Source organism: Struthio camelus, chromosome 4 (genome assembly GCF_040807025.1).
Source record: "Struthio camelus isolate bStrCam1 chromosome 4, bStrCam1.hap1, whole genome shotgun sequence".
Lineage (NCBI taxonomy): Eukaryota > Metazoa > Chordata > Aves > Struthioniformes > Struthionidae > Struthio > Struthio camelus.
In genome coordinates this window covers 84,274,586-84,286,139 of record NC_090945.1, presented here as the reverse complement: position 1 = coordinate 84,286,139, position 11,554 = coordinate 84,274,586, and the positions used below count along the sequence as shown (strand labels likewise).

The 11,554-nt window shown below is 46.6% G+C and overlaps 1 protein-coding gene across 1 annotated transcript in view; it reads left to right on the top strand.

The window, feature by feature from the left end:
- Window positions 1-9: 9 nt before the first annotated feature.
- Window positions 10-11,554, top strand: part of DDRGK1 (DDRGK domain containing 1) — a 43,685-nt gene continuing 32,140 nt past the window's right edge. Inside the window, exons 1-2 of the mRNA XM_068943797.1 lie at window positions 10-168; window positions 9,154-9,327. Of these exons, the coding sequence (XP_068799898.1) occupies window positions 81-168; window positions 9,154-9,327 (262 nt within the window). The 5' untranslated portion in view covers window positions 10-80. The remainder of the gene's footprint in view (window positions 169-9,153; window positions 9,328-11,554) is intronic.

Genomic DNA, 11,554 nt, shown 5'->3' with positions numbered 1-11,554 from the left:
TCCCCCCCCCGCGGGCCTGTGTGGTGGTGGGGGCGGGGGCGGGGCCTGGCGGCGCTGAGGGAGGGCGGGCGGGAGAGAGGATGGACGCGGCGCTGCTCGCCCTAGCGGCCGCGCTCCTCGCCGTCCTCCTCTTCTTCGCCACCCGCCTCCGGGGCCAAGCGAGGGCAGGTGGGTCGCGGGCCGGCCCTCCCCTTCGCGGTCCGCTCCCCGCCCTGTTCCGGGGTTGGGGGGGGGGGGGGAATGCGCTCAACTGCGTCCGCCCCTGCTTTCATCTGGGTCCGCCACGGGGGGGGGGGGAAGGTTGCCTGAGGGGGGGTACTGCCATGGTGGGGGGGGTGTGGATCCCAGGGATCTGGAGCCGCCTGGGGCGCTTCCCGGCAGGAGGGTGAAGGACCCGGCCCCCTCCTGGCCTCTGAGGCCTGACGCAACTCGTGTCACCCCCGCCCGGCCCGCGTTTGTCGCCTCAGCGGGCCCAAGCGGGACCTGCTGGCGGCGGCGAGAGCCCCGGGAGCCGGTTCCTGCCCCGGGGAGAGCTTTCCCGTGGGGTTTCCCTTCTCCCGACCGGTTTGCTGCTTCCCCAGCCGGGCAGGGTCGTGTCTCGGCTGGGGTTGAGGCGGCTTTTGCGCGCCGTGTCGCGACAGCGCGGTGCTTTCCAGGTCTCCCGCAGCCGGTCCGCTGGTGACGGCACCCTGCGCGTTTCCCTGGGTCAGGTCAGGGCAGCTCTGAGCCGAGGGGAGTCGCTTGGCCAGGGGTCGCGGGACGGCAGTGTCCTTTGTGTGCTGGTTACGCGTCCTGAATTATCTTAAAGGCTGTTTTATTATTATTTTTTAAACCCCTAGTTTTTTTTTTTTTTTCCTGGAAGACCTTGCCAAGCGGATGAAAGTTAACGACAAAGTTAAACGTCGCTCGTGTCGCGGGTGAGACCCGAAAAATAGCCTAGCCTAGCCTCTCTGCCTGCCTCTGGCCCCGTCTCCGTTAGCTGAACTTTGCAGAAATGTCCCCGTTTTGCTGCCGCTTTTCTGTCTAGCTGAGGGCTTACAGCACATGAGGGCACCAATGTGAGGGCTTGCTAGACACGAGAGTTTTAGGTGCTGCGTTGCGCAGCCTTGTTCTGGGAAGGGTTGGATGATACAGCATTTCCAGGCTTCCTGGCTCTCTCAAATGGTGAGTGTTTTATTGCTGACCAGCAGTTGCAGTAGCATGAATCCCTGGTGAAAATGACCTTGCGCAGATGTGATTTGAATGTTGCGGGAAGAAGTCAGGTGCGGCTTTCAACTTATCTACGTTGTTATGTTTTCAGAGTGAAAGAAGGGAAGTTGTTTAATTCTGAAGACTCAAATTCAGATGTTTAGCCTGGACAACCATTGAAGCTTTTTGTCAATATAACAACACAGGTTCCAGGATTTGGGGGTGGAAGGGGAGGGAAGGGTTTCTTTCTTTTGTTTGTGATGGGGGGGGGGGGAGGAATACCTTTGGTAATTTTTCTATTAAAAAGCCCTAGTATAAGCATCGATTGTACGGTGCAAGATTATATGCTGGTAAGGACCTTGCTAAAAGCAGGTTTAGTTGATAAATTTAAGCAGTATGTGATTTTTTCCGACACTGTGAGGCCTTTTATTGTATAGGTCTGGTCTTAATCTTTCTTTTTCAACAGCTTAGAGGCTTATGAAGTTTCATTAGTTTCTTAGCTGCTTAGAGCTGAGCTATTGATAAAAGTAGGTGATGCAGGTCCTAGAGGAATGAGACTACTGGAGAAATAGTACTTCCTGAGTTTGATTTGCGTGGCTTAGATTAATCAGGAGCAGGGGGTTTGGGGGAGAGTTGTTTGCTTGCTTTTTAAACCCACAGAGTTCTAACCAAATTGCAGACCAAACATTTGTTTTAAATGATATGAGTTCTCAAAAAAGGTTTAATACTTTTTTTGAGCAGCTTGGTTAGAATGAGTTCATATTCATAAGGATAACTTATCTGTTTTGAAGTCTCTTTTTGATGCTTCCAAATTGGCCTTGTTGGTTTTTTTTTTTTTTTTTCAAATGACTATGCTAAGATAATTTTTTACCTTAATATACCGACTTCTGTCGTTATAAAGTCCTTTACAGAGTTTCAGTCTGTGGGCCTGATTTTGTTCTCCTTACATGACAGAAAATATTTTTTCAAAACCACTGGGGGTTTGGTGTATTTAATATCTGCAAAATTTGGTCTTAAATAGGAATTTGCTTTCCTGTGTCTCTTTCTTACCTAGAAAATGGAAGCTGTTACAAAGCTGGTGGTAAATTGATGCCATTAACATGGAAATGACTTTAAAACAGGCAAGTTTGACCTGTGGAACTGATGGTAGCTGTCACAGGATTGAGACAGTCTTCTCTCACCTTTTTATTTTTAAAATGAATGGGGGAGTCAAAATCTTTATGCTCTGACTGGGGGAGTTGCTATTTTAAAAAGCGAATGAGCTTAGGGCTTTAGATAACGAAGGAAGCTAAGAATCGTAAGGGGCAAATACAAAGTTACAGTATTTCCTTTAAAAGGTTTTTTTCAAGCAGCACAGTGTTTTCAGCAGGATCATGTCAGGGCATGTTCTGGCAAGAAAAAAAAAAAAGTAGCATTTCTGGTTTTAATGAATGCATGGCATATCTGTCACTTGTTTATGGTCTTTGTGAACATGCCCTAATAGGATAAAGTGTACTGGGCAAAAGTACTTCCTCAGGAGAGCCAAGCATACTTCCACCTGTTCTATTTGGTATCATTATCTCTTTGAATTTCACTACACTAGTTGGATTCATATGAGGGTGGAAGATGCTGGATGCTGCAGGAAGCATGGTTGGAAGTACCACTGATGTGTGAGAGTGCATGCAGTAGGTGGAGCTCTCTCTGCTGTATCAGCGGTAGCTAACAAACTAGCAGCCCAATCTGTAGGAAAGCCTTAAAACTTGCCAGACTGGGATTATACTGATGGAGCTGCTCATTTGAAATAACAGTGTTCTGTGATGAGCAAAGTATTGCCTATTAAGAAAGTTGTATTTGCTCTGAGGAAGTGGAATTTCCTGCAGAGGATTGATGATAATTTCTTGACTCAAGTGGTGGAGATGCCAACGAGGAGAGGTGCAATGCTAGACCTTGTCCTAACGAACAAAGAAGGTCTAGTTGGAGAGGTGAAGGTTGGGGGCAGCCTTGGCTGCAGTGACCATGAGATGGTGGAGTTGAGGATCCTACGAGGAGGGAGCAGGGCAATGAGTAGGATTGCAACCCTGGACTTCAGGAGAGCTAAGTTTGGCCTCTTGAGGGACCTACTTAGGGGAATCTCCTGGGGTAGGGCCCTAGAAGGAAGAGGGGTCCAAGAAAGCTGGTTAATATTCAAGCGTCACTTCCTCCAGGCTCAGGATCAGTGCATCCCTCTGAGGAAGAAGTCCAGCAAAGCGGGCAGGAGACCTGCATGGATGAGCAAGGAACTCCTGGCAAAGCTCCAGCAGAAGAAGGAAGTGTGCAGAATGTGGAAAAGGGGACAGGCCACTTGGGAGGAATACAGGGACGTTGTCAGAGCGTGCAGGGATGCGACGAGGAAGGCTAAGGCCCAGTTGGAATTAAATCTGGCAAGGGATGTCAAGGACAACAAGAAGGGGTTCTTCAAATACATCAATAGCAAAAGGAAGACTAGGGAAAATGTGGGCCCGCTGCTGAATGGGGCGGGTGCCCTGGTGACGAAGGATACAGAGAAGGCAGAGTTATTGAATGCTGCCTTTGCTTCCGTCTTCACTGCTAAGGCCAGTCCTGAGGAATTCCAGACCTTGGGGACAAGAGAGGAGGGCTGGAGAAAGGAAGACTCTCCCTTGGTTGAGGAGGATCAGGTTAGAGATCTTTTGTCCAAACCTGACATCCGTAAATCCATGGGCCCCGATGGGATGCACCCACGAGTGCTGAGGGAGCTGGCGGATGTTATCGCTAGGCCACTCTCCATCATCTTGGAAAGGTCCTGGAGATCAGGAGAGGTGCCTGAGGACTGGAAGAAAGCCAGTGTCACGCCAGTCTTCCAAAAGGGCAAGAAGGAGGAGCCAGGAAACTACAGGCCTGTCAGCCTCACCTCCATGCCTGGAAAGGTGATGGAACAGCTCCTCCTGGAGGTCCTCACTAAGCATCTGGAGGACAAGAAGGTGATCACGAGTAGCGAGCATGGATTCACCAAAGGGAAATCATGCTTGACCAATCTGATAGCCTTCTATGACAGAATGACTGGCTGGGTAGATGAGGGCAGAGCAGTGGATGTTGTCTCCCTGGACTTCAGCAAGGCTTTGGACACTGTCTCCCATCACATCCTCCTAGGTAAGCTCAGGAAGTGTGGGGCTAGATGAGTGGACAGTGAGGTGGATTGAGAACTGGCTGGATGGCCGAGCTCAGAGGGTTGTGGTGAATGGCGCAGAGTCAAGTTGGAGGCCTGTGGCTAGTGGTGTCCCCCAGGGATCAGTCCTGGGTCCAGTCTTGTTCAATATATTCATCAATGAACTGGATGAAGGGACAGAGTGCACCCTCAGCAAGTGTGCTGATGATACTAAAGTGAGGGGAGTAGCTGACACACCAGAAGGCTGTGCTGCCCTTCAGAGGGACCTGGACAGGCTGGAGAGGTGGGCGGAGAGGAACCTCGTGAAGTTCCACAAAGGCAAGTGCAAGGTCCTGCACCTAGGGAGAAATAATCCCGTGCACCAGTCCAGGCTGGGGGTTGACGTGCTGGAAAGTAGCTCTGCCGAGAAGGACCTGGGAGTGCTGGTGGACAACAAGTGAAGCATGAGCCAGCAGTGTGCCCTTGTGGCCAAGAAGGCCAATGGTCTGCTGGGGTGCGTTAGGCAGAGTGTTGCCAGCAGGTGGAGGGAGGTGATCCTGCCCCTCTCCTCAGCCCTGGTGAGGCCTCCCCTGGAGTACTGTGTCCAGTTCTGGGCTCCCCAGCACAAGAGAGACGTGGCATTCCTGGAGAGAGTCCAGCGGAGGGCTACCAAGATGATTAGAGGGCTGGAGCACCTCTCCTATGAAGAAAGACTGCAAGAGCTGGTATTCTTCAGCTTGGAGAAGACTGAGAGGGGATCTCATCACCGTGTACAAGTCTCTGAAGGGGGAGTGTCAAGAGGATGAGGCCAGCCTGTTCTCCGTGGTGCCCAGCCACAGGACAAGAGGCAACGGGCAGAAACTGAACCACAGGAAGTTCCACCTAAACCTGAGAAAAAACTTCTTCGCTGTGAGGGTGACAGAGCATTGGAACAGGTTGCCCAGAGAGGTAGTGGAGTCTCCTTCGCTGGAGATATTCAAAACCCGTCCGGATGCGATCCTGGGCAATATGCTCTAGAGGACCCTGCTGGAGCAGGGAGGTTGGACTGGATGATCTCCAGAGGTCCCTTCCAACCTAAACGATTCTGTGAATTCTGCAAAGCTTCATGAAGGAGCAGATTTCTACTTGGGAGGATGTAAAGTTAGATCCTAAGAATTCTAGACTCTGAGGATTTTCATAGCATTCTTTATATTGATATAACTATGGTGCTTCATGTCCTGTTTAGGAATCTGCTGAGTGTTCAGTAGGAATTGTTGTTGCTCTTTCTTGCATCAGTGTAAACTTATATCAGAATAAAGTGATAGTTCAAATACAGTCTCGCGGTTGCTGCTGTACCCTGACTGACATGTCAGATGAAATAATCTCTGTTACTGCCTCTGCACTGTGCTGATTTTTCTGAAAATGCAGAGACAAGCTGCTTTCAGCACTTCAGTAAACCTGCTGTCCCCTGAAGTGAGCTATTCCCTGACTTCTGAAAGGCTGAGTCATAACCTGGAGTACCTGAGGCTTGTAAGAAAAACTAAGCCATGCTTTCAAGCGATGTCCGTTTTTCTTTTTTTTTTTTCTCCCTTGTGTTGTCTGTTAATTGAGGGCTTTATTTAATCTAATGTCTTCTGGCCTGCCATTCTGCAAACTGTCAAGCAGGTGTTGGCTCGTCTGGTCTGACCTATATAATATTGATCATTAAGTTTCACTCAGATGGCTCTATATCAAGTCTAATTGACTAAAACGTTTCAGTCCTTGTGTGACTAATCTATGCACAAACTGGTTAGCCTGGGGTGCCACTCATGTCTGAGACCTCTGCAAGTTACAGGAAACTGAAGATTGAGATGTGTCCAGATAATCACAGCGACCAAACCACACCCTGTGCTGTAGGAGGAGGTGGAAAAAAAAAAAAGACAGGCCCTGTCCTGAAAGAAAATTATTCTTGACCTCAAATCTGAGTCAGTCCATTTCCAAGAATATGAGCAAGCAGGTTTTTGAGAGCAAGGTTTTAAAGTGTATTTGCTGTACCGTTCGAAACCCCCGATCCCACCCCTCAGATTCTGCGTGTGCAGCTCTAGTCAATCTGCAGTACTTTCAGAGGGGAGGGAGAGAAAGCACATCTTTCTTTATAGATACTGGAAGAAACAGATGTTTCCTGAGCCCTGTAGACAAACTGTAGAACCTTGAAGAACAAGCCAGGTACAAGTGTGTCACAGGAAAAATAAATAATTCTTCTTTTTTTTCCCCCCTTGTGAAGGGTGGAGAAAAACATAAGGACCAGTATTCATGTTTTTCAAACTACTGACCGGTTGAATGCCTTGCAAATGGAAGGCCATAGGGGAAAAAAAAAAGATGGATTAAAGAATGGCTTTTTCTACTAAATGACAATCCATAGTGTTTAGGTGTCCGTTATTGTGTGTAGAATGACAGAGTTTGGGAGATCTGAAAAGACAAGTATTGTCTGACAATGACCTCGTTTTTTGGCCATGATACGAGACAGGTTTGGCAGGTTTTGTACTACGTTCTGAGCTCACTTTAACACTGGTCAAGTTTGGGGACTTACGGTCTTCTGGAGAGAATTAAACTGAGAAGAATATGGCTTGGCTCGCGTACCTGCCTCCGTGAGAGTTAAGTACCTTGGTTTGAAATGAACGTATGACTTATAAATAGATTCCTCTTTCATGAAATGCAAAATGGTCTCTGTTTCGCAGGAAGATGGGAACAAAAAACAAGCCTCAGAACAAATGAGCGTTAGAACTGCCTAGCTGATGCACTATGCAGGGCCACCTTTGAAAGTTACTGAGATAGATGTCTTGAAGCTTTGGAAAAAAGGACGTTAAGGTTTGAAATGCAGGTTATTTTAAGAGTTTAAGAGAAATATTGCGCTTCTATAAAATGTCTTTTTGCAGACTATACTCCAACGTATTTCGGGCATTTAATAGCCCGAAAGCGTCCCATTTAATAGCGTCCCAAGTGAATGATCTGCTACGCTGCCTTGGAGGCATAATGTTTCCCTCATTGTTATATAGCATTGAAAATCAGGCTGGGCGAGTCTGGAAGAAGCAGCAAAATGATCTGATCCCTAGAGCCTGCATTCTGTAATTTATTATAGACCTCTTTTTGGTCCAGAGACCAAAGGGAGTAGATGAGAGCAAGAGCGTAACAGCAGTGTGATAGTGCAGTGACTCAGTTCAAAATGTCATGGTGTGTGTCTGTACTGCAGTTAGTGCTGGGAGCTTCCTTGTGTGCTGCTAACAGTGTTGTTGCAGCAGTCCTGAACTGATAATGGCTTTGGTGGCCAAATACTTCTCCAGGTTACTGTGGTTTGCAGCCTGTGCTGAGCTCAGTGCTGCTGCAGCTGTATCATTATTGGTACCAGAGTTAGCTGCTTTGAAGCTAGTTCAGATACACAGAGATGAGCTGCGAGCACACCTTTGATCGTCAGTCATGTAGACGTAGTCATAATGAATCTTGTTTTCTGATCTTAGATATGCTGACAGTAGTTTTTTTTTTAGAAAGGAATTAGTTGGATTAGAGGATGCTGGAGACTTGGGGCAGTGTGGAGAGCATTCTGTGCTCCCATTGGAGCACCATATAATCCAGCAAAAGACAAACCACATGTGTCCCGAGTTTAGCTATATGAGAGTAGTTCCACGGCTTTGTATGAGACCATTTGAATGGCTGGTTGAATTAAGGTCATGGCAGTTAAGACTTTGCAGGATCGAGCAGGTAACAACATACACAAATACCAGAGTTATGCTTATCAGAGGAATATGCAAAGCAGGTATCAAGGATGATGGTTTCTTTCTGTTATCTGATCATTGCAGCACAACTGCTGTAGTAGGTAGCAGTAGGAGCATGGAGGTCTCTAAGGGAAACTTCGTGTGTGGCTCTGTGGAGAGCTTGCTAAGTGAGCCCACCAGTCGGTCGCTTTCTCCCATGCCGTCTCCCAGCTGCTCCTCTGTTATGATATTCCTCATTTGTTAAGATCTTAAATGGTAACCTGAGCATATGTGGAGGGGACGGCAGTGAGAGTTGGTGTTTACACTTTGCAATGTGATGCAAAAGTTATACCATTGGCAGTCAGTCGTCCCCTAACATTTGCCTTCTATACGTGGATGCGGTGGGAGAAATGCAGTTTAAATCAGCATAGTAGAAGGAAGTTACACTGAAGGCATAGAAGACAGAATGTATAGGCCTTACTTGTTACAGGTATAATGATTTACATATTGTGTTCTGAAACACATGTGCTCCCAAGTTTGAGTTCAGATGAATCTGCTAAATTATACAAGCACAAAACCAAAAGAATCAGAATGCTTCAGGAGGGAAGAAAAATACTTTGGGGCCCCTGCCCTTTGCTAACTTAGAAATGACTGGATTGGCAGTCTCACCAGATAAAGGGAAATATTTTCTGGGTTAACAGTTCATCTATTTGGACAAAATAAGGGGAATTTTGGGGCAGTTGTGGGTAGTTTCTTCTTTTTGTGGGGGGGAGGGGTTTGTGCAGGGGCTCTGTCATATCAGGTCAAATATATAGTAAATAATATTAGTAGCACATAGCTATAGGCTTTTCTTTAAGGTGATCAATACTTTTTTGCAAAAGAGGGTAACATTTCCATTGCACAGAGCACTGCGCATAGGCAGGAAGGTACCAGAGCCTGATCCTGCTTAATCACTGGAAAGCAACTTGCATATAGCTACTGCCATACAGGAAGAAAACACATGAGGATGGGGTCACGTTCTCATTTGAAAAATCATCCTAGTATTATACTTATGATTGCTGAAGTTGACTGACCAAACGACCACTGCAGCAAAGCAGAGATGGCAGATCTCTAATTGAGTGTATTTTGCTTTTATAGCTGATGAGGAACACCAGCAAAATGTGGTGGCGGCGGCGGCAGCAGCAGCAGCAGCGGCCAGACCTCGGCCTCAAACTGAAGAGCGAGGGGATGGAATGCCAAGACGCCGGAGGAACATGGGAAATCGGATGATGGCCCAGAGGAGAGCACAGCAGGCGGAAGACTGGGCGGAAGGTAACACTTGATTTAGTTCATTTTCTAAACATTGAAATGGACCTTACTGGCAGACATTAGGGTTGTTAAAGAAGTGCAGTTGGCTCCTAAAGAACAGTTTTCATTTGCAGCTTGTCTGGGGTCTGTCTGACTGTCCAGATATTGCAGACTTCTCTCAGTGCTTTGTTGCTTAACTCTAGATATCACTTACCTTTAACTGAAACGTATCTCCTTCTACGGCAGATTGTAACAGTTTCCTTCAGTGGCAGATTGTGACGATTTTCTGTGCCGGTAGTGTGTCACAACATATTCTTTATTTTTTCCCTAGAAACTACCTTTTACTTTTTCTGCTTAGCTGTGCAGGTTAAATTTGAGTAAACAGAACCAGCGCCTTACTACATCTTTACATTTCAGTGTAAGGTATTGGTTTATTGCAAATTGGTGGGAAGCACTAATTCCCCAGTGTAATCCCCACAACATCTGGAGTTTTCTTTTTTGAGAAGCAGTCCAAGTGTAGTGACCAGAATCAAGTCTGATTAGCTTGGGACTGGCCCAGAGACTGCACCATTTTGTCTTCCACCAGCAGCTTGTTGATGATGAGTCTTCTGTTCCTGTTCTGGATCTACAGTTAACAACTACGTTTTTGCAGTGTCGTTATAGACATGAGAACGGTGATAAATAGCTCCTTTCTACACCTCCAAGCCCTACTCCCTGTTCTGGTGAAGCTTCACGCCTTGTTATCTATTACTCTTCAAAAATGGTATCTGTATGATTCTCCTAACTGGATTTCTCTCTCAGAGGTTGTAGGTTGAGCGTTCACGTTCAAGTATTGATGGAAGTGAACCTTGCTCCGTTTGAGTTTACAGTGGAGATCAAAGTGATGATTTTGGTCTGCAGTTGTTAAGAGACAATGAACAAACAGCTGTGTGATGGCTTGATGTGGGGATAATTGTACTTTCCCATCTTGTCTTATAGTTTGTAGAAAGCGCTTTGTGCTCACATTGGCAGGTAAATATGCTATTCAAGCTAATTATATTCAACAATTTCTCAAATGGAAAATTGACAGGCCTGAACTTTTCAACTTTGGTTATTTATTTTCATGTGAGAACATCCTGGAAAGAAACTGAAATCTAAAAATGTTTTCCTCTCAGACTCCAGACTTCAAAAGTATGAATGCCAAAGGACAAAAATGAAGCTGTCAGAGCAAACTGCTTATCTTAATTTGTGACTGTAGCAATGGAAGAATCCATGTCATTGGGCTTTATAATTAATTATTTTGCCGCTTGCTGCGCATCAGATACAGCAGTGTAGCTCTTGCATGCAGTTTTCTTTGAAATGATATTTCTGCCTTCCCCCTTCCCCTTCCCCAAATTGAGGCAACTTCTTGCTCTCTTTTGTGTTTCTTTTGTTTTGTGCTTTTATGCGTTGCTTTTTTGTTCATATTCTGGGATGGTCTTTCCAAGCGCTAGAGCACCGGTACACAGCAGTAACGCCAAAGCCTTTGGAGAGGAAGCATAGACTTTAGCAGCAGAGCTGTGGAGAGAAGCGTCTGCCCCTAGCTCCCAAGAGTAGAGGTACAGAATGACTGGTGGCTGTGTTACTTAGGATTAGTCCCCTCTGACACAGACCGGCAGTATCCATGCTACAGAGCCTTTGGTCTGGCTCTTCTCTGAGTTCCGCGTGGTCTCCCTCGTGTGGGGCCGTGCTCATTTTCGCAGTGTTGTTCCAATATGGGGCAGTTTTGTAAATTACCACCTCTGGTTATAATAGCAAGCTATCCTCAGAACCACAGCAGAGTTTTACGTTATAAAAATTGACTCACTTGAAAAGAGAGCCCAGAATATATGCACTGATGTGTAATCGTAATGATCTGGGACACCAGGCCAGGAGCTGTTACTTGGCAGCGCAGAGAGAAACATTGAAAGCAAGAGATCCTGGTTTCTTCAGTGTAGCCTTGCAAATGTTCTGCTTTGGAAGCCTTCTGAACACCTATAACTGAAATGTTTTTTTGACTTTTTTTGTTGTTAAAGTAAATGTTTTGTTCTTTGCCCAGAGTTTCCACTCTGGGACTGTGTTTAGCTTTGGACAAAGCTATCCGATCCTGTTCTCTGCCACTCTGACTTCCTCTACAGGTTAGAGCAGGCATAACACGAAACCCGTCACTGCAAGATTTCTAGCGCTGAAGTTAGGAAGGGCATGAGGATGCCTGGTCAGTATGTTACACTGATGGACCTAGAAGTGGGACCAG